At 36.3% G+C, this 24,231-nt stretch overlaps 1 protein-coding gene across 1 annotated transcript in view; it reads right to left on the bottom strand.

The window, feature by feature from the left end:
- GLCCI1 (glucocorticoid induced 1) overlaps positions 1-24,231 on the bottom strand; it is a 123,061-nt gene that overhangs the window by 34,052 nt on the left and 64,778 nt on the right. Inside the window, exon 4 of the mRNA XM_047095229.1 lies at positions 16,315-16,401. Coding sequence (XP_046951185.1) covers positions 16,315-16,401 — 87 coding nt within the window. The remainder of the gene's footprint in view (positions 1-16,314; positions 16,402-24,231) is intronic.

Here is a 24,231-nt window from a genome sequence, read left to right as displayed (position 1 = left end):
CAGACCTTAAAAGTTCTCACTACACACGAAACAACTATAATTATGTGAGGTGATGGATGGGTTAACTAAGCGTATGGTGGTAATCATTTTGCAATATATCCATATATCAAATCAGTACACTGCATACGTTAAACCTACACAATATCATGTGTCAATTATAACTCAATAAAGCTGAAAGAAAAAAATTTGAGGAGAGAGGAGTCTCTTTAAACATAAAAGGGGTTTCAAGCATATGAGCTCCAAAGTTTAAAAAAGCTAGGGAATAACGACCCTGAGTCACAAAGAAGAAATTATAAGCGTAGGGGTGCTCGGGTAGCTCAGTCGGTTGAGTGTCCAGCTTCGGCTCAGGTCATGATCTCATGCTTCATGGGTTCAAGCCCCGCATCGGGCTCTGTGCTGACAGCTCGGAGCCTGGATCCTGCTTCAGATTCTGTTGTCCCCCCCTCTCTCTCTCTGCCCCTCCCCCACTAATGCTGTGCCTTTCTCTGTCTTTCAAAAGTGAATAAACATTAAACAAAAAAAAATTTTTTTAAAGAAATAAGTGTAGAGAGAAGAATTAGCATAAATACTCACAAAAAAAATGACTTTTGTGAAACTAGATGAAGACAAATCAGAGAATGGCCTTACTTAAAATCTGAGAAGAATACATTTTATTGTAAATTTCTGGAAACCTAATTAACGTCATCCCTACCTACTCATTTGCTATTTTTGTCTGGTTAGTTTCCCCTACTATTGTTAACATTTAAAAACAAAATAAAACAAAACTCAGCCTCAGGAGACTTGTTGAGTACCTTCACCTCAGATACTGAAAGGGAGAGAAATATTTCTCATGATGAATTCTACTCTACCATAGGGCAGGGAAATGAGAAATTTTAACCAGTAGGAAAGGAAGCAGGATCTGAGGGCTTTGGGAAGAGTAGGGAAAAAAATGAGAAGAAAGGTATAAAACCAGGAAAAAGGTGCTCTGCTGCTTGCTTTTATATAAATTATGTCATTCATTTTTTTAATAAAAGCATACAAAATAGGTACTATCACTGTCCCATATTATAGGTAAGGAAACTGAAGCAGAAGGTTAAAAAGCTTGCTAAAAGTCACACATTTAAGGGGTGAAAGAAATACTTGAACTTAGGAAGTAGAATTCCAGAGTCTTCTCTTTTAACCACTATTCTACACTGCCTAAAGACACAAGTTAATAACTTACAGGAAGACAAGAGAATCTTACAAAAAATTAACAACAGCTACACCAAGAGAAAACACAAAAACAATTACTAAAGATATTAACCCAGCAGATTTTTCTGAAAATATAATGTGGAAAGTTAAGAACTTCAAGCTGTCATTACCTTTTATATGAAAAAAAAAAAAAAAAGGAGTATGTGACAAACTTGTTTACAAACATCAAGTGTCTCAAAACAAAGGTTCTACAGTCTAAAAACAAATTTTACATATTACTCCTTTGTCAGTGTTCAAAGGAATTAAACATGCAACAGTATCTAATCTAACACAAAAATAAAAATTTGGAATTTCTTTTGACCTTTCCATAAATATGAATAATTACAGTTATTTTCCTATGTTTTTAATTGCCAAGAGGCAAACCCTAATGAGCTAATTGCTATTCATTCAGCCCCATGAAATGAACACAGGCATATGCATGCACACACATACATACATAAAGAACTCACATATATGCAAACACGTCCACAAGCATAGGGAGATGTCACCTGCACGTACATCAAGCCTTGCATGCCCACAGACAGACATGCTTGCCCACATTCAGACTCACACAAACCCACTAACCCAGGAACAGAGATACTCCCACACTCAGATTCATCCCCAGAGATACAGCTAGCTTTGGGACTTTTATGCTAATAATCTGTAATACAGAATTATATTTACAGCTACCACTAAGGCATATTTGTTAACAGAGGCATGTTAATAGCAATACCAGACTAACATTTAAAAAAACATTTAGTTCACAAACCCACTTGGATCTCATAAATTTATTATATCTATTTTATAGATGAGGACACATTCTCAAAAATAAAGTACCAGAGTGCCTGGGGTGGCTGAGTTGGTTAACCATCCAACTCTTGATTTCGGCTCAGGTGACCATCTCACTCTACATGGGATCGAGCCCCTTGCATTGGTATTCTCTGTCTCTGTCTCTCTCAAAAATAAATAAATGAACATTAAAAAAAATAAAATACCTTTCCCCATGTAATACAGCTAATAAATGGCAGACCCAGTCCTTTAGCCTTTAATTTATAACCTCTATTACCTACCAACGTGGCTGAAAGTAATTCTATGTTAATGTTCAACCGCAAGTAACTACCAGTCACTATGTATTGGTTTATAACCTCAACTGCTTTGTAAAGTAACTTCCTTTCTTAATGTTGAAGATATTGCAAGATATGAGACTGAAGTAAAGATGGACAAAAATTTGAAGAAGCTACTAACATACTAACCTACTGATCAGTGTTCTATTTTTTTTTTTGACAGTTTGTATGACCTTAAAAATTCTTCCTATTGGAGTCAATTTTAAGTAATGAAAAGATTACAAAACATCCTTATAATTCAATTTTATATGGATTTAGACTTTATTAGATAAATATTTTTATTTTTTAAAAGTTTATCACATAATTCCTTTGAGTTCAAAGGGATAATCAAAATTCTTCAGACTATTATCTTTTAGGTCCAGAGAAAATATTATTGCAATTATTTCCCCCTAGTATATGATAAAAAAAAACTAATACCAAAAATTAAGAAAATGTTAGGGCAGAAGGCATATAAAGAAACTTTTATTTTCCTTACTTAAGGGGTGGCTCAGTCAGTTAAGCGTCTGACTTCGGCTCAGGTTATGATCTCATGGTTGGTGATTTCGAGCCCAGTTTCAGGCTCTGTGCTGACAGCTCGGAGCCTGGAATCTGCTTTGGATTCTGTGCCTCCCTCTCTCTCTGCCCCGCCCCCACTCACACTCTGTCTCTCTTTCTCTGAAAAATAAACATTAAAAAAACTTTTAAAAAAAGGAAGACCACATCAATAATATCTATTTATCACTGTTTGAACAGATGTGAGAAATATCCCTAATCATTTCATTTACTGCTTCAGATGGCTCCATCTAAGAAAAACTATCCGACTAATGAGAAAAGCTTATTGGTGAGATCAGGAAGCAACCCATTCTTTTTCCTTATCTCTACTGAAGAACTTAAGAACAGCAAACCCACCTTTTTTTAAATTTATTTTTTTAATTTATTATTATTATTATTATTTTTAAGTGGCTCCACACGCAGCACAGAGCCCCACAGGGTTTGAACTCAAGGACCCAGAGTTCAAAACCTGAGCTGAGATTAAGACTCAGATGCTTAACCAACTGAGCCACCTACATGCCCTATCCTATATGTTTCAATTTATCAAATTCACAAATAGTAAAATTAAAATCAAAACAACAATACAACAGTATTATTTCTTTCTTGGAATGTCACCATTTGGTATTGGGATAAAGGGCAGATTTGCTGACTGCTTACTATAAAAATAGTGGATTCCCCAAACTCTGTGTTCCTCCTCTGTAATGTGATCTACTGTATGTGTAGGAATACATTTGGGCTCTCCCCATCACATGGGACTTAGTGTTCAGGGGAAATACGGTAAACTTGATGGTCTTGATACTTGCTGTGCTGGGAATAACAAAGGCCACTGTCTCTAATCCAGGCATCTCATGCCTTCTGCCAGCATCCCCAAAATAGTAAAAGGCTAATTTATTACACTCTAAGTAGGAAAAAAACAAAATCCAAGACCTGAGAGGGAATACTTCCTCCTTTGCCTCAAATAAAGAGAAAGAAATTTTAATGGAACAACTTGGAAAGATCAATTTATGTTCCCCACAGATAAGAGGGCACAATGGACATTGATATCTGACTCTTATTCCAAATACTGAAAATGTTGGGCTAGGATGATAGTGATTTACTGTTGCATTAGAATCAGCCTAAACTCCTAAACACTAACCAGAACTACCCCCCACCCCCCGCCAAAAAAAAAAGTATGAGAGTTTACCAGGAACCACTTAGGAAAATCTGAGTGCCAAGAGTCATCGTGCAGAGTTGTCTTTGGTTTTAAGAGGGGGCCCACCTACTTAGAAAGGTGAACCGAGTCAGCAGCTGAGACAGTGAATGTTATTTCTACGATTCTAGAGGCTAAGAACACAGTAAAAGATTCACAAGCCCACAAATGCAGAACGGTAGATAAGAGATGTATAGCAACAAGGGACCCCATGAAATTACTCTACAAAACAAAGTCAGTTTTAAGAATCTGTCAAGCCCAAGAAATGTAAAGACATCTTATTCCTCTTACCTTTCCCTCTCTCCCAAGCTCCAATTCCAGAGGAGCTAGGAGAAATTAGCTAGAACCATAAAAGCAGCCGGAAGCTTTGACTATTTTAGTAAGTTAGAAAGCATGCTCATTCAAAGGGACCACAGGACTGTAACAGTGATCAGATTCCAGTTTTGCACCACGAGCAGGAGATGAACTTCTCTCACTCAATAAGGAGAGTGGAAATTAACATAAAGTCTTTTTTTTGATTAGCCCTTAAAAGTCTTAGTTGGTTTTCTAATATGTAATTATTTCTTTTGGATTTCTATATCCCTTACACACTATTGGGCATACAATCTTATTCCTATGATGCTATTCCATCAACAAATGCATTGCCACTAAACACTGAGGATGTATGGTGAAACATATCTGAAAGATTTACCTCTCTTCTCTTTTACTCTACTAAATGTATATAAATGACGTATTGTAAAAAGCAATGCTAATTATATCCTTATCGTTTAGTTAACAGACTTCTTGAATTCTAGTTATGCTTTATAAATTAATTTTTAAACTGTGTTTTATAAGCAGGAAACTACATTTCTAACAAGTGGAAAAGTACATTTGTACACTTGCTTAGTTTGTAAAATCTAAATAAAGGTTGGGTTGACAACCCTCCAGCAAACATAACTCAAAGGAGGAAAAGTCGTCTTTTCATGAAAGAAATGCCTCACTTGGATTCATTTCCTTAACATGAACATAATACATTACCGTATACTTGTATCAGTTGTAATTTCTGATAGATGTATTGAAACTGATTGCCCTTTCTATTGTAGGTAATGGGCTTTTCTTTCCTAATTGCAAGAATGTGTGTGTGTGTGTGTGTGTGTGTGTGTGTGTGTGTGTGTCCTTAATCTACAATTCGATTATACTATACCTAAAGGTGGAAATTTTTTTTTTTTTTGTCCTGGTTAACCTCCTGGGAACTGGTGGGCTTTTTCAATTGCTGTCCAAATATAGCAGACTTTCAATCTTTAAAGAATTTCTCTTCCCTGATGCTTACAGGATATTCTTACTTCCTGAACTCCTAACTCAGTCTATTTTCCATGTTTCTTAACTTCTCTTTCATGTTTTCAATCTCTTTATCTTTTTGTTCTATATCTGCTCTACCAGACTGGCAATTTTCAGTTGAGAGTTTTCATTCACTAATTCTCTCTTCTGTTATGTCAATTTAATCTACCAAAGAGTTTTTTATTTTTAATTTCACCAACTTTTGTTATTTACAGAATTTGCAATTGGTCCTTTATCATTCTGCTTGTTCTTGTTTACTCCTTTTCTTATTGTAAGTTACCATTTCATTTGAAATTCTTAAACATTCTCATTTTTAAGTGCTTTTTTTGAGAATGTATTCTCTTTCTTCGGATGTCAATCATCCTATTAAGTATGTCTGCTGTCCCTTATGGCAACAGATTTCTTTACATGTCCTAAAATACTTGTTTGCAACCACACCTTACGTGGAAGTTTTATTCATTGTGAGCTCTTTCCTGCCATGTTGTTTCATGCTTGCTCAGACTATCCCCCTGGAGTTGCATAGCTCCAGAGTAGGTCTTAAATTAGAAAGATTGGGGCTTTGGTTCCACATGGGTAGAGCTCTATTCCAGATGCCACATCCACACAGAACATATGGTTACTATTTCCATTTTTGCATAGCTGCCTCTTTGGCCCACAGGAAAACACCAACAGTGTCAGGTGGAGTTATTTCAGGTCTACTTTTATGGCCTAGAAACATGGTCCCACCTCCCTGGTTTATGCAGACAGCCCAGTTCCAATCTCCTACCATTTGCAAGACACATTTGGCATTCTTAAAATGTCTAGCAATCTATACTCTCTTAAACTTGGCTTAAACACCCACTTTTTAAGCTCTGGCCCACATGACCCAGGTTTCTGAGAGCCAGACAGCATCAACATCCACTCATTACTAAGGGTTTCCTGTCTATTCATAGTCTGCAGGGGTTTTCTTTGTCTCAAATATAACTAGAATACAGTTACTTATTTCTCTGAAAGTTTTTCACATTGCATTCTCATAAATTTAAAGCAAAGAGGAGGCAGATTATACAGGTGCTTTCACTGACATTTTAATCTGCAATCCTGTTGCAAATTGTGTGAGGGGGAGAGTATGATGTGACTCAGGAAGAAAGGATGTGTGCTACATTTGACTTTGATCCTAATTCAAGAAAGCAGGTCAAAAGCTATTTTTTAAAAACATAATTTTAGTAGCATGTAACTTTAAAAAATACTACTTTCAATAATAGTTTTGGCTTTTCAAAATTTTCTCAAATTCCAATTCTGTCACATATTATAACTATTCTTATTTTCACTTTTTGTCTTTACCAACGAATTCTTATCATTTGCTAGCTTCAGTTATATACCATATAGCACTTAATATCTTCCTGATACACCATGGAAAACCCACCAGCCTTTTGTATCTATTCCTTTTTGTTTTTTTCATCTCTACTGAGGTATAATTTACATTGTCTTAACTTTATTCACTGTAAGGGTAAAACTCAGTAAGTTTCAATCACTATGTAGAGCTGTACAAAAATAATCACAATGCAGTTTTGTAACTTTTTCATCACCCCCCAATTGTGCCTTGAGTCTTATTTGTAGCCAATCACCACTCCTCCAGCCCCACTCTCAGCCACATGCAACCACAAAAGGACTTTCTCCCTCTTCTTTAAATATGCCTTTTCTGGCATTTCAATCATAAATGGAACCATATAATATGTAGTCTTAATCATCTCGCCTCTTTCACTTAGCAGGGATTGGGAAGCCATAATCTGTAGGCCAAATCTAGTCTGCCATGTATTTTTGTAAACAAAACTTATTGGAACATAACCAGGTTCATTCTATATTGTCCATGGCTGCTTTCACACTACAAGAGGAGAGGTGATTAGTTGCAACAAAGATTATATGGCCCACAAACCCCAAAGTATTTACTATCCGGCCTTTTACAGAAAAAACTTGCTGACTTGACTTAGTAAAATATTTTTGAGGTTCATTCACATTGTAGTATGTATCAATAGTCAGTACATTATTCCTTTTTTATTGCTGAATAGTAAGTTATTGCATGAAAAACCACATTTTGTCTATCTACTTACCAACTGATGGATATGTGGACATTTTCTAGTTTTTAGTTGTTACGAATAACTCTGCTATAAACATTTTGTGTACATGTCTCAATCCAGACTGTGTTCTCACTTTTCTTACAGATTCCTAGGAACTGAATTGCTGGGTTATATGCTAAGTTTCTGATTAACTTTAAAAGAAACTGGAAAACTGTTTTCCAAAGTGACTGTCCCATTTTATGTTCCCAAGAACATTTGAGGGTTCCAGATTCTCTTTATCCTTGCCAATACTTGGTATTGCCTGTCTTTTAAATTATAATCATTGTAGGGTGCCTGGGTGGCTCAGTTGGTTAAGTGTTCAACTACTGGTTTTGGCTCAGGTTATGATCTCACAGTTCTAGGAGTTTGAGCCCAGAGTCAGGCTCTGCACTAAGTGCTAAGCCTGCTTGGGATTCTCTCTCTCTCTGCCTCTCCCATTATGTGCACTCACTCTCCTGCTCTCTCAAAATAAATAAACTTAAAAAAAAGAATTAAAAAAGATTTCAAATTATAAAAATTGTATTGACTACATAGGTGGATTTTATGGTTTAAATTTGCATTTGCCTAATGACTAATGATGCTGAACACTTTTTCATGTGGTCATTTGTCATTCACCCTTTTATCTTTGGTGAAACACTTCTATTCAACTGTCTTATCCATTGATAATTTGGGTTGTCTTCCTATTATTGATTTGTAGGAGTTCTTTATATATTCTGGATATAAGCTTTGTCAGATATATGATTTGCTAATATTTCTTCCAGTCTGAAACTTGGCTTTTCAATCTCTTAGTGGTGTCCTTTGAAGTGTAAATATTCAATTTAATGAAGTTCATAAAGGTTTATTTCTGGATTCAAAAGTTTATCCATTTATCTATGTGTCTTTCTTTTTGCTAACTTCATCAATGTGAGTTTATAAGAAGTACTGAAATTGTGTAATGTTAATATTCCAAATTTCCTGTTTTCAAAAATATTTTGGCCATTCCAGGTCCTTTGCATACCTACATGTATCTTAGGATTAGTCTGTCAATTTCTACCAAAAATAAAAAACATGGAATTTTAATAGGGATTACATTGATTCAATTTGGGAAGAATTATCACCTTAATATTAAGTCTTCCAATCAATCCACTGAACAAAGTAAGTCTATTTATTTAAAGCTTTAATTTTGTCCAGCAATGTTTTGTTGTTTTTAGTGTACAAATTTTGCACTGCTTTTGTTAAATTTATTCCCAAATATTTTCATCTTTTTAATACAACTGCAACAAATTGTTTATTTTTTGGACTGTTCTTATATAGTATCTAGACATAGAACTGATTTCTATATGTTGATCTTATATCCTGCAACCTTCCTTGCTGAACATGTTTACTACTTCTAGTACTGTATTTGTATATTTCCTAGGAGTTTCTAAATATAGTTTTTACATTTTATCTGTGAATAAAGGCAGTCTTACCACTTCCTTTACAATCTGGATGTCTTTATTTTTCTTGCCTGACTGCACTGTCTAGAACCTCCTATGCAATACCGAATAAAAGTGGTTGACAAGGAGTCAGTGAATGACACTGCCTTCCTCCTGATCTTAGAAGAAAACATTCTGGCTTTTCACCACTAAAATGAATGAATATGAATATGATAGAGTGCCTGGCTGGCTCAGTCAGTAGAGCACGCAACTCTCGATATCAGTGTTATGAGTTCAAGTCCCATGTTGGGTGTGGAGACTGCTTTAAAATGTTTTTTTTTTTTTTTTTTAAATGTTTATTCAGGGGCGCCTGGGTGGCGCAGTCGGTTAAGCGTCCGACTTCAGCCAGGTCACGATCTCGCGGTCCGTGAGTTCGAGCCCCGCGTCGGGCTCTGGGCTGACAGCTCAGAGCCTGGAGCCCGTTTCCGATTCTGTGTCTCCCTCTCTCTCTGCCCCTCCCCCGTTCATGCTCTGTCTCTCTCTGTCCCAAAAATAAATAAACGTTGAAAAAAAAATTTAAATGTTTATTCATTTTTGAGAGACAGAGAGAGACAGAGCATGAGCGGGAAGGGGCAGAGAGAGAGAGAGGGAGACACAGAATCCAAAGCAGGCTCCAGACTCTGAGCTGTCAGCACAGAGCCCGACACGGGGCTCGAACTCATGAACTGAGAGATCATGACCAGAGCTGAAGTCCGACGCTCAACCGACTGAGCCACCCAGGTGCCCCTGGAGACTGCTTTAAAGAGAAAATATGTGAATATGATCTATAGGGTTTTTTTTGTTTTTTTTTTTTGTTTTGTTTTTAACAAAAGCCCTTTATTTATTATTATTATTATTTTTTTTTCCCTGTCTTGTTGAGATTATTTTTTTTGTGAATGGGTGTTGACAGTTTGGTAAATGCTTTCTCTAACTCTACTGAGATGATTATATGGTTTTATTCTTTATTTTATTAATGTAATGTATTACGTTAATTGAATTTTGGATCTTAAACCATCTTTGAATTTCTGGGACAAATTCCCTTTGCTCATGGTATATTATCTGCTTCATATGTGGCTGAATTTGATTTGCTAATATTTTAAGGATTTTTGCATCTATGTTCAAGAGAGATACTGATCTGCCATTTTATTTTCTTGAGATGTCTTTGGCCTGGCTTTGAAGTCAGTTAAATTGGCCTGACAAAATAAACTGGGGGGTGTTGTCTTCTCTATTTTCTGAAAGAGTTTGTGAAGAATTAACATTATTTCTTCAAATATTTGATAGAATTCATCAAATCTGATCTTGGGATTTTCTTTGTGGGAAGATTTTTCATCCTTATTCCATTTCTTTACTTTTTTAGAAGTGTATACATGTTTTCTAGTCTTAAATCAGTCTTTGCAATTTGTCTCTTTCTAGTAACTTGTATCTAAGAGTTCATCCATTTTACTTTAGTTTCCACACTGATGACATAAAATTCATTCATAATATTCCTTTATAATACTTTCAAGTTGTGTGAAGTTGGTAGTAATTTCACCTCTTTCACTGCTGACTTTGCTAATCATTATCTTCTTTTTCTGGTCTAGCTAAAGGTTTATCTACTTGGTTCTTCTTTTCAAAGAATAAACTTCCAGTTTCACTAATTTTTCTCTAATATTTTATGTTCTGTTGGTTTCTGCTATATTCTTTATTAACTCCTCCCTTCCTTCCTCTGCTTGCTTTTGGTCTGCGTTGCTCTTTTTCTACTAGTTTCTTAAGCTTAGAAGCTTAGGCACTGATTTAGGAACTTCCTTTTTCCTAGATATGCATTTAAAGGTATGAATTTTCCCTGAAGCACTGCTTAATCTGCACATATAAAGTCTAAGGTGTCTTTCTGTTTTCATTCATTAAACATTTTAAAATATTTTAAAATGCTTTTAACTGATAAATATTTGGGGCTTTCAAAGATTTCTGTTACATGATTTCATCTTTTGCACTCAATGAGACTTGTTTTATGGCCAAGCATATTGTCTAACCTAGAGAATATTTCAAATATGTTTGAAAAGAATACAATCACTGGGTGGAGTCTTCCATATATGTCATTTAGGTCAAGTTGATTGGTAATGCCAGAATCTTTTATCCTCTTATTTTGTGTCTACTTAGTTGTTCTATCAAGTATTAAGAATGGGGTGTTGGAATCCCCAATTATTATTGTAGACACTTTATTTCTCCTTTCACTGTTTCACTTCAGGCATTTGTAAGCCACTGGTGTGGAGACTGCTTTAGATGTAGACACAATTTATGATTACTATATCTTCCTGATCTATTGACCTTTTTATCATTATGAAATTCCTTTATCTGTCTTCAATAATACCTCTTATTTTAACGTCCACTGTCAGATAAGCTTTCTTATCATAAAACATGCTTCTTACAAATAGCATATAGCTGGCTATTGTGTTTTTATCCAGTTTGACAATCTCTGCCTTTTGAGGAGAATGTTCGGTCCATTCATATTTAATGTAATTATATGATTAGATTTACTTTTGCCATTTTGTTAATTATTTTCTAATTGTGTCACACCTTTTTTTTTTATTCCTCTGTTCCTCCCTTACTGCTTTCTTTTGTGATAAATACTTTTAGTGTAGCATTTTAATTCCTCTATATTTTTTACTTTTTATTTTTTCAGAGTTATTTTCTTAGCAACTGTTCTAGGGATTATAATATGCATCTTAATTTATCACACTACTTCAAAAAAATAATTCCAGTAAAACAGAAAGTATACCCCAGCACATGCCCATTTTTTCCCCTCTTTTATACTTTGCCATATGTATATTTCACATATATAGGTCATAAACACAAGCCCAGGTGACAGGGACTTCAGGAAAGTAGACAGTGGGAACAAAAAGAAATCAGGCAGCAAGGTCTAGGGAAACCAGGTGACAGAGCCCTAAAGAACACAGGCTGTGGGGACCAAATGAAACTAGGCAGTAGGGAGTAAAGTTTGCTAGGAAATGGGGACAAATGAAGCCAGGCAAGAGGCCCACAGGATGTGGAAAAAGAAAGATACCAAGAGCTCATCCCCTCTGTGTAGATGTTACCCCCACAGCCTGGACCTCTCTCTAGATAGCCCCCTCCCTACCCAGGTGGTGATCCCCTCCCCCAGGCCAATACTGGGACAGAGCCAGAGCCCCTTCCTCTCTCAGAGGCCTGGGCTGGTTGCAGCCAATGGGCCCCAGCCCCAGTCCCATCCCTGGGACCTCAGGAAGTCCCAGTCCCAGTCCCTCCCACTGGCTGCAGAAGCAGTGGGGTTGGGGCGGGGGGTGGTAGGTAGAGAAAGAGAAAAGAGACAGCTTGGTAGGGGGAGCGCACCTAGCAGCCACAGAGGGAGGTGGGAGAGGGGAGGTGGGGGCCAAGAAAGGAGAAGCTCCAAGGCGGGCTGGCAGATAGGCATGGGCTCGCAGCATCTCCCTGGTGGCAGTGGGGGTGACAAGTTCTCCAGCCCTGGGCTGCGCAGCCACTAACCTGAGTGCCCATGCAGGCACCCCACCCCTACACAGCAGTGCCTCTGGTGCTCAGCAGGCCTTATGATAAGAAAGCTTATCTGACACAGTAGACTTATTGCTTTATATGATTTTACGTGTTTCAAATGTGGAAAAATGAGAAAAATATATCTACAGACTCTTTTATATTTACCCAAACATTACCATACTCAAGACTCTTGAGTTCTTTGCACAGATATGAATTAACATCTGGAGTGATTTCTTTTCAGCCTGAAGAATTTCCTTTAGTATTTCTCACAAGATGGTCTACTTAGCAGGAAATTCCCTCAATCTTTGTTTACCTGAGAATAATTCACCTTTATTGTAGAAGACTAGGTTTTCTGGATACAGAATACTTGGTTGATCATTTTTTTTCTTTCAACATTTTCAATATGTCAGGCTTTATGGTCCCTACTGCTTCAGATGGATGGAAAAGTCAGCCATTAAATGTATTATGATTCATTTTTTCATCTAGCTTTCAAGATTTTCTTTTTTCCTTTGGCTTTTAACAGTTTAAGTATGATGTGTCTGTGTGGGTTCTCTTTATGTTTTCCAACTTGGGATTTATGGAGATTCTTGAATCTATAGATTGCTTTTCATTAAATCTGGAAAGTTTTCTGCCATTATTTCTTCATACATTTTTAAGTCCTCTCTCTTTCTTCTCTCCTGGGTCCCCCATTACGTGTATGTGTATCTACTTAATGTTTTCTCACAAACCTCTAAGGCTCTGTGGACTTTTCTTCAATCTTTCTCTATTCTTCAGGGTATATAAATTCTACTGATATATGCAAATTCACTGATTTTTTTTTTTTTTTTGCCATCTAAAATCTGCTACTGACTTCATCTAGTGAACTTTTGCTTTTAGTTACTATACTTTTTAACTCTAGAGCTTTTGTTTCTCTTTTATAATAATTACCTTTTTAATAAATTCTTTATTCATTGAGTCACTGTCACCCTACTTCCCCTTTAATACTTTAAATATGGTTTTCTCTGGGTTTTTTTGAACATACTTATAATCACTGCTTTAATGTTTTTCTCTGCTAAATCCAACATATGGAGACACTTATATACAATTTCTAGTGATTTTCTTAAGTATGAGTCATGCTTCCTTGTTTCTTTGCAGATCTCTAAACTTTTTGTTGAATATTGGATATTTTAAATGATACATTGCAGCAACTCTAGCTTCTGATTTTCCTTGAGGGTTGTTGTTGTCTTATCTGTTTGTGTTTTAGCATCTTGATGAACTAAAAGTCTGTTTCCCCTTCATTGTGTGGCCACTGAGGTCTCTACTCCATTCTCTCCAACCCCATTTTTTAAAAAAAAATTTTTAATGTTTATTTTTGAGACAGAGAGAGAGAGAGAGATAAGAGTGTGAGCAGGGGAGGAGCAGAGAGAGAGGGAGACACAGAATTCGAAGCAGGCTCCAGGCTCTGAGCTGTCAGCACAGAGCCTGATGTGGGACTCAAACTCACAGACCATGAGATCATGACAGGAGGTGAAGTTGGACACTTAACCAACTGAGCCACAAAGGTGCCCCATCCCATTTTTATTTTTAAGGCTGGCTTTTTAAGACCTTTTCAAGCTGGTCTCCAGTGTTCACCTTGGTGATTGGCTAAAGACTGATTAGAGATTTTATTTAATTATCTCAATCTAATAAGGCTTCCATTCCAAGGATGAGATTTGTGTGTGGAATGAGGAGTGCATTCAAAGTCTGAGCCTTTCACAAGATGGCCCCAGGTTTTACTACCACCAGGCCCCTTTGACTCTCCTCTTCACCTATTCCTAGGCTCCAAAGACCAATGATGCATAGGTGGCTTAGGCCCACTTCATATTCTGCTGTGCATATCTACAGCCTCCGGTCAACCTGGGATGTGTGAACTTATCAATCCCCCATGACTATCTTGTCTCCTAGAACTCTCTATAAAATCCTGCTATTTCATGAGTCTTTAATTTGCCACAAATTGGACTAGACTAGCAAAGCCTTAGACTAGCTAAGGCATTGGTCTTCCCTGTTTGTCTGCAACTAAGTTTACTATTTTAACCTACAACACTGTGAGAGAGTGCCCTTTCTCCAGCTGGGGCTACAAAACTTCCAATCTTCAAGGCTTGCCCCATCCTGGTTGAAATGCCATACCAACAAAGCTGGGCATGAGGAAGAGAGGATGAGGAGTAGCACAGATAACACCACAAGTCTGTCACTGAGTTCAGTGATTTTCATCAAGTTTCTCAATTTGTTTAGTTGATTTCTAGAGCACTGAATTAGTTGTTTTGACAGCTTTGTCCAGCTTTATGTTTGCTTTGTGGAGAGAGTGATCAAATCTCTCATTCAGTCATCTCAGATATTCCTTTTTTAATAGTGTGTATATACATATATATCATGTGCTGCTGCAGTCCAAAATTTTACTATACCAAATCTTGGCTAAAACTTTGAAATTTTTTTTTAATTGTTCATCTATCTTTGAGAGAGAGACAGAGAGCAAGCGGGGGAAGGCAGAGAAAGAGGGAGACATAGAATCCAAAGTAGGCTCCAGACTCTGAGCTGTCAGCACAGAGCCTGGCACAGGGCTCAAACTCCTGAACCGTGAGTTCACGACCTTAGCCAGAGTCGGATGCATAATGGACTGAGCCACTTGGGGGTCTCTTGGCTATAATTTTGAGATTGTATTTATCTCTGAGATCAAAATGCAAGTTCACTTTTTTGTTATTCATATTCTATGCACAGATATGTAGCTATTTTAGACTAGACATATTAGACTCAGCTTCCCTTCTTTTTTGTTCCTGCTGGGAAAAACTCATTTTGTGCATGTGTGCTGTGTACAGGGTATATAGAAAAGTTAAGTATTTCCCTACAGCACTATAATACAGAAGCTACTAAAAATGTAATATACTCACAGGCAAAATCATGCTAACAGACTAGATCTATTCAGTCTAGACACCATAGTATTTGTGCGATAGTGATAACCCACAATAGATGAAAGTAACATTAAGAGGTATAGAAACTATGACACATGAAAAATAGTGAGAGTAATGTCAATGTTTACTCTGAAAAAAAAAATGACATGATGCTAGCCTTTCAAATATTTAAAGTAGACTTACTCAGTATTGATACATCAGGCAGAGTCAAACTTAGGGGTATAATTTTGAGTTCATTATGCAAAATAAACTATTTAACAACTTAAGCTAAAACAAATGGACTCATTTTGCTCTTTTGCAAAGCGATGAGCTTCTCTCACTGAGAATGATCCTAACAGACTAGATGACCACATTTTTAAGGAGTGTTTATTTAGGAGATGAACTAGAAGACCTTTCAACCCTAAGTTTTTGTAATTTTCTAAAAACAATTATATAAGAATTTAGATGGATAAAAGATAACACTATCATGAAAAACCATCCAAAATATACATCAAGATGATTATAATTTATGTTTTGATAATAAAGGAATGAGTTATAAAAACTATTCCTAAAAGACATGTATTCCACTGCACTCTTGGTTCTCAAAGGCCTACAATACGTTGGATATTACAAAAAACCTATGAGAAGCAGAATATACCATTCTACCATTGTACAAAGCAATGATCTAGAATTCTGGTTGCTATAACTTCTTAAAATCAAGAAGGCTGAAGTGGGAACAGAAGATAACTAAAAGAAAAAAGATATAGAGATTGTTACATAAAACCAGACTTCACTCTGGAAAGGTACAAGCTGAGTGGGTACATTACAAATATTTATAAAGGACAGGAAGGGCACAAATAAGGTAAACTCAGATTTGTTCACCCAAACCTAGAAGGCAACCATTCAAACTCTGAAGGAGGTAAGGTTAGGACAAATAACAGAGGTATCATTATATTCAGGAAACATAATTTGCTAGGATTAAAACAGGTTATAGACTGAAAACAAATAACTTACCTCCTTTAGTTGATCAGCACTCCCCCATGATGCAGAACGCTGATGTGACCTCTTTTCGGCACCCTCTTCTGCCCAACAACTAGGTGTCTTTAATAAAAAAAAAAAAATGATAATACAAATAATAAAATAAGGAATTTTGTCTCTACTTCTTAATCTCACAGCATTTCAAACATATTTCAAAATCTTAGCACATACCAGTTAAGTTATACTAAATACTAAAATCCCTTAAGTGCTAAGATTTTTCATGACCCGTGAAATGTTTAAAACATTCTGTCATATTCTGAATTAGACATTACCAATCTACGACGTCTCTGAGTAGTGTCATTCAAAACATTTGTTTTTTTTTTACAACTACATTAATAACTTAAAAGTTATCAAATCAAAGAGAATTATGAAGATACACATCGTTGAGCTTTTAAAGAGAATAGCCAAACTAAATATAAAATGGCATTTGTCTTAAGTAAAAGAGATGGAAATGAGATTAACAGAACTAGCTCAGAAGCAGTGGGATTACAGATGACCTACAAGTCAAATATCTAGCTAAAGAGCAGATTGTACTATTCTTCCTACACTCAGGAAAGAGAGTATTAGCAATAGTATCCTCTTTTGAAAAACATCAAGCATCTTTAAATAAAAATATAAAATTATTAAAATGACAAAGAAAAACATTAAATCTGAATGAACTTACTATGATCTGAAACAATACATTAAAAAAAAAAAACTTGAGCTACATGTCAGAAAAGAGTTTTTACCTTAAACCTCATTTTCAATAATTCAACCAGCAGCAGACACTATACCCAAACATAACACAAAACGCTAAATGCCAAATAGTGAGACCATTTAGTAGTTGTATAAAAAAGTCAAAATATTAAAATATCATCCTTAAGATATGAGAAGACTCTTAGTGGAATGCAAACCAGGGAAAGTAAAAAGCACTACAGCTAGACAAAGGATAACGATTAGCACAATCAACACATATAGATTTAAAAATTATTGTTTATTATAGACTGAAAAAAAAATCAATCCTTACGTTGAGGTTGATGCTATATAACTTCTTATGAAAAAGGCCTCAGTTCTACTCTATACAATTCAAAATGCTTGTGAACAACTTTTTAAGTAATTACCTCTTAAGAGTAATAATGCTCCAAAATGAAACCAACAATTAATTAAATGGTAGGTGAATAAAAACACAAACAAGCTGCTTAACCAACCAGTTCAAGTACCAAAGTGAAGCTGTTCAGTGATAACTGAGAGTAAAACAGTTTATTTTCATCAAACTTTCATTTTGAGAATTTATATGCTCAATACTTTTACTTTTCTACCAAGTATAAGCATTAGTCTTGTCAAAACTCAAATGACTAAGGATCACAATGCTTAAAACTCAAAAGTACTTCACAGAAAAGGAGTCAAATTTCTGGTATGTTCCATAATTATTTAATAATTACATTTCTAACAGGAATTATTTTCACTTGGTACAACTCCAATTTTTTCAAAGGACATTTACTACATAAACTGTATAGGTATCTCCAACTGAGAGTTAAATCAATAGCCACAAAACTTTTGCAATTGCCTTACTACTGCCAGGCACACCAGTGGCAAATGGAGCTACATCTGAGGTCTCTTATCTCACAAAAGATCTTCTTTCTTCGTACTATCATTCTTTTCTTAAAACTGAATGTGAAAACCTATATGATTATTTCAGAATGTAGTGTTAGTTATACAAAAGAAATAAAAACTAACTACAAAGGAGTATTTATATTCCTGAAATCCAGCTAGTAAAACATGTAGATTTTTAAGAGTGCAAAACTATTAGAAGAGTACTCTGACATGTGGCTGCAGAATTACATGCATATAAATTGTTTAAATACATTCATCATAGTACCAACTTTTCCAAAAAATACTCCCCAGAAAGTAATTTCATTTTAATCACATCAATTTTAAATAAATAGAAAATGTTCGAGTCTGTAAATATATTCTATAGACCACATTGTCCAATAAGACAGCTACTAGCCACATGCAACAATTTAAATTAATGAAAATGAAATAAAACTAAAAATTCAGTTCCTTAGTCACACTAGCACATTTCAAATGCTCAGTAACCACATGTGGCTAGTGGCTACTGGCTGCTATACAAGACAGCACAGATGTGGAACATTTCCATTGCTGCAGAAAGTTCTACTGGGAGCAGTGTTTTATACATTTAATCGCATTTTTATTTTTTTTTTTTTAATTTTTTTTTCAACATTTATTTTTGGGACAGAGAGAGACAGAGCATGAACGGGGGAGGGGCAGAGAGAGAGGGAGACACAGAATCGGAAACAGGCTCCAGGCTCTGAGCCATCAGCCCAGAGCCCGACGCGGGGCTCGAACTCACGGACCGCGAGATCGTGACCTGGCTGAAGTCGGACGCTTAACCGACTGCGCCACCCAGGCGCCCCTAATCGCATTTTTAACAAGTTACTGTAGTCAAAGCAAAACCAAAAGATGGCTACTTGGTTTATTAAATCTATGTAAAGTTCATGCTTGTGAAGTCACAAAAGATGAACTAATTTGTATCTAATTTATTAAATCTGAGCATTTGAGAAATGCTTTACTATTTAAATTCAATAACCAACAATACAAAGCAGCAAAAATTCTTTCCTTTCATATCAGCAAGAAATTCCTTCCAACTAGATTGTCCATTAATCTAGAGTAGAATTTTATGAACTGTGCTACTTACAACATCGCTATTGGATGCTGATAAGAATAAAGATAAAACTGTTCTATGGCCAAATTAATTTGGGAAATACTGTATTTCACACTTCCCCATACCTCATGTACAGTACAATTAGCATTTCAAAAACTCAAATACACACTTTTTAAAAACCTGCTTTACTTTCTTTCTTTTACTTATATGACCCCAGAACACTTATTTTACAAGTAGACTTATTAACACTTGGAAAGGAATAGAATCCCCTCAGTAATGTGGACTGTATTTAATTGCTTGCTCTTCAGCCAGCCACTTTAGGGGATTCTTCCTTTCTAGTTGCCTCCACTTACACTACCAAGGAAGAGAAAGTAAACCTTTTGTATACTTGAACAATGCAGAACTAAAGCCTATCTCTAAGACTACTGGCTAAAAAAAAATTCCCTTGGAGTGACAAGGATATCAAGGCCATTTTCATTTTTTTATCTTCACCTCTTGGAATTATCCAAAATCCAGCCCATGAAGCTTCCTCTCTAACCCTCAGGTCCATCCACCTACCTCTTGGTTTCCTGTGTGAGGACCTCTTCTTCTGTGAGTGAATTATACAGAAAACAGTTCTAATGCATGGGACTGCACACTCGTTTAAGAGCATTTTTAGATTCACAGCAAAACTGAGAGAAAGTTGCAGAGATTTCCCATATACCCCTCATGCCCCACACACGCACAGCCATCCCCCACCAGAGTGGTACATTTGTCACAACTGATGAACCTACATCGATCCATCATTATCACCCAGAGTCCACAGTTTACATTTGAGTTCACTCTTGGCAGTGTACATTGTATGGATGTGGACAAATGTGTGACACGTATGCCACCATTATACTATCATGCTGGGTATTTTCACTGTCCTAAAAATCCTCTGTGTTCTACCTCTTCATTCCTCTCCTTATCCCCTAAATCCTGGCAACCACTGATGTTTTTACTTTCTCCTTTTTGGCCTTTTCCAGAATGTCGTATCGTTGGGATCGTATGGTAGGGTCACATTTTCAGAGTGGCTTCTTTCACTCAGTAATGTATATTTAAGGCTCGTCCATGTCTTTTCACAGCTTTATGGCACATTTCTTCTTAGTGCTCAGTAATACAGTTGTCTGGATGCACCACACTTACTCATTCACCTACGGAAGGACACCTTGGCTGCTTCCAAGTTTTGGGAATTATGAATAAAGCTGCATAGATGTTATCTGTGTCCAGGTTTTTGTATGGACAAAAGTTTGCAACTCCTTTGGGTAAATACCAAGGAGCACAAATGCTGGACGGTGTGAAAAAGCTACATTCAGTTTTGTAAGAAACTGCCGAACTGTCTTCTTTTTTTTTTAATATATATGAAATTTATTGACAAATTGGTTTCCATATAACACCCAGTGCTCATCCCAAAAGGTGCCCTCCTCAATACCCATCACCCACCCTCCCCTCCCTCCCACCCCCCATCAACCCTCAGTTTGTTCTCAGTTTTTAACAGTCTCTTATGCTTTGGCTCTCTCCCACTCTAACCTCTTTTTTTTTTTTTTCCTTCCCCTCCCCCATGGGTTCCTGTTAAGTTTCTCAGGATCCACATAAGAGTGAAAACATATGGTATCTGTCTTTCTCTGTATGGCTTATTTCACTTAGCATCACACTCTCCAGTTCCATCCACGTTGCTACAAAAGGCCATATTTCATTTTTTCTCATTGCCACATAGTATTCCATTGTGTATATATACCACAATTTCTTTATCCATTCATCAGTTGATGGACATTTAGGCTCTTTCCATAATTTGGCTATTGTTGAGAGTGCTGCTATGAACATTGGGGTACAAGTGCCCCTATGCATCAGTACTCCTGTATCCCTTGGATAAATTCCTAGCAGTGCTATTGCTGGGTCATAGGGTAGGTCTATTTTTAATTTTCTGAGGAACCTCCACACTGCTTTCCAGAGCTGCCGAACTGTCTTCCAAAGCAGCTGTAGTGTATCACATTCCCACCAGCAATGAATGGAAGTTCCCATTGCTCTGCATCCCGGCCAGCATCTGGTATTATCAGTGTCCTGGATTTTGGCCATTCTAATAGGTGTGTTTTAATTTGCATTTCTCTGATGACAAATGATGTGAAGCCATCTTTTCATATGCTTGTTTGCCATCTTTCTTGGTGAAGTATCTATTAAGGTCTCTGGCCCATTTTTTAATCAGGTTGTTTGTTTTCTTGTTGTTGAGCTTTAAAAGTCTTTGTATATTCTGGGTAATGGTCCCTTATAGATGTGAACACTGGAGAATTTTATAATAGGCTTTATTCACAAACTAGCAAGGGCAAATTAGCTCCTAGCAAGAAAGTACTTTTTTCAATATGCAAGAGCCCAAAGCTACTTCCACAACAACCCACAAAACCAAAAAAAAAAAAACCCCAAAAAACAAAAAACAAAAAACCTAAGTACTTGATAAAATTCTCATGATCTTATTTAAAACTTAAGTAAAACATTTTTTTTTTTTTTAAAGTAAGCTCTTCACCCAGTGTGGGGCTTGAACTCATGACCCCAATATCAAGAGTTTCATGTTCCACCAACTCAGCCAGACAGGCACCTCTTATGCAAAAGTTAAAAATCTATGTTTTATACAGTTAAATCTTTGGTCTTGGAATTTAATGTAGTTTATAATCAATATTGGAAATATGATTACTGACTGCTAACTATTTTACAACACTTAAAGAGATGATCCTTAGTATTTTAATAACAGATCAAGATGGCAAGACATGAAATGGAATTACATGAATCAATTACATTAGTCATTGTGATTACAGATCGATTTTAAGTTATAAAAAGTTTTAAAAGACAATTTACAAACCCTTCATTATTTATAAATATAACCACTAATAAAAAAATGTTTAAGCTTCTAAAAAGCTTTTATTAAAAAAATTTTTTTTAAGATTTATTTTTATTTTTGGACAGAGAGAGAGAGGGAGCATGAGTGGGGAGCTCGGGGGGGGGGGGGTGGGGGGCAAAAGGAGAAGGAGCCAGGAGGGGAAGAAAGAGAGAATATCTTAACAAGGCTCCAGGCTCAACACAGAGCCCAAGGCAGGGCTCAATCCCACAATCTTGGGATCATGACCTGAGCTGAAATAAAGAGTTATGAAGCATTAAAAAGGAGCACAGGGGTGCCTGGGTGGCTCAGTTGGTTAAGTGTCTAACTCTTGATTATTTATTTATGTATTTATTGAGAGATTGAGAGAGAGAGAGAGAGAGAGAGAGAGAGAGCGAGCTTGCACACATGAGCAGAAAAAGGGGCAGAGAGAGGGAGAGACAGAATCCCAAGAGGCTCCATGCTGCCAGGGCAGAGCCCAACATGGAGCTCAAACTCATGAACCATGAGATCATGACCTGAGCTGAGATCAAGAGTGGGATGCTTAACCGACTGAGCCACCTGGGTGCCCCTGACTCTTGAGTGCACATGCCTTTCTCATTCTCTCTCTCACAAAATAAATAAAGACTAAAAAAAAATGCCTTTAAAACAATAAAATAAAAATTAAAATGAGCAGAAAAAAGATTATGATTCTACTATTGTTATCCCTTTGTTCTTCTGATAATAGTATACAGGTATAAACAGTTTCATAACTAGACACAAATATATATAGTTGTTTCACTTGCTAACAAATACCATAGAAAAGAAAGAGTTCTGCTGAAAAAGCTTTAGGAACTCAGTGATTGCAGCAGTTACATGCTCAATTTTTTTTTCTTTTTTATCACACTTCAACTACATAGCAAGTTATGTGTTCATCAGGTTAGACCAGTTTCAAAGCGTGGTCTGTGGACAAGCAGCACCTGCCTCATCTGGGATAATATAAGAGATGCAGATTCTCAGGGTCAATCCCAGAATTACTAAATCTGGAATTCTTAGATACAGTTCAGCAATCTACGTTTTAACAAGCTCTCCAGATGATTCTGATGCAAACTGAAGTTTGAAAACCACTATTAGACTAAGGAAATAAAAATGAATAATAGATTTTGCACTCAAGGTGCCTGCTGACCATATATCCACTCATTTTCCTTGTAGGCTAATATCCATTAACAAGTATAATATCAATTTGCATATAATTACATCTTTGGAAATTACCATACACTAATGTAAATATCATTTGGAGCCATGTAGAAAGTTATATTGAAAGGGAGAAATTTTTCTTTACTGAGGAACATTAAGCAATAGTCCCTAGCAAAGGATTAACGTGCCAGTGTATTTAAGCAAAGTGTACAAAATCTATATCTAATTAGGCCGCAGTGTGCTCAACACACAATTGAATGAAAATCTGTGAAGTAATGGTTTGTGATTTTCCAGATTAGTAAACAGGGAACTTATTCAGAAGAGTTAAGAAGCTATATTTCTTAAGGTTACGGTGAGGGGGAGGGAGACTGTTAGCCAATTGCAATTTCTGAAAACAGGAAATACCACAGAAATTAATTATTGCAGGTGTGCTACACATGATAAAATGAAATAATCTGCCATACTCTGTAAGAAATGCTAATTTGAGAAAAAGCAATCATAAGTGTGCCGACAACCTTAACAATATTCACAGTAATTCTATTTCTAAGAATTAACCTGAGATGTACCCCCAGAGATGCAATGGAAATAAATTAAATGTCTATTAGTAGGGAAATGAAAAATTGTGGTATATTCTCACAATGTGAAAACCACTGCACATGGATGACAATCCCACTTCAGTAAGCAAATACACACAAACAGAAAAGCGCTAGAAAGAGATATTTCAAACTATAAATAGTAGTGAGGATTCTAGATTATGCTATTGTAAATCCATAATTTTTTTCAGCTGAATGAGAATAAAAATCAGGGGAAAAAAAGACTTAAAATCATGTTTAGGAACACTGAATGGAATGGGAAAATGCTATGACTTATTAAAAAGGTTACAAAATACTACCTATGTGAATTCTATTTTTAAAAGCCTTTATTTTTATTTATTTTTTAAATGTAAATAATAAAAATATAGAAAGATACATATCAAAATGTTAAGAAATGGCTATGTCTGAAAATTTAAAAAAAATAAAAAATAAAAAAAGGGGCGCCTGGGTGGCGCAGTCGGTTAAGCGTCCGACTTCAGCCAGGTCACGATCTCGCGGTCCGTGAGTTCGAGCCCCGCGTCAGGCTCTGTGCTGACTGCTCGGAGCCTGGAGCCTGTTTCGGATTCTGTGTCTCC

The sequence above is a fragment of the Lynx rufus genome, unplaced genomic scaffold (assembly GCF_022079265.1).
Source record: "Lynx rufus isolate CCGP_SWC_20201006 ecotype Redwood Valley unplaced genomic scaffold, mLynRuf1.p SCAF_4, whole genome shotgun sequence".
NCBI lineage: Eukaryota > Metazoa > Chordata > Mammalia > Carnivora > Felidae > Lynx > Lynx rufus.
Note: the sequence above shows the minus strand (reverse complement) of the source record. Positions and strands in the feature narration are given on the sequence as shown.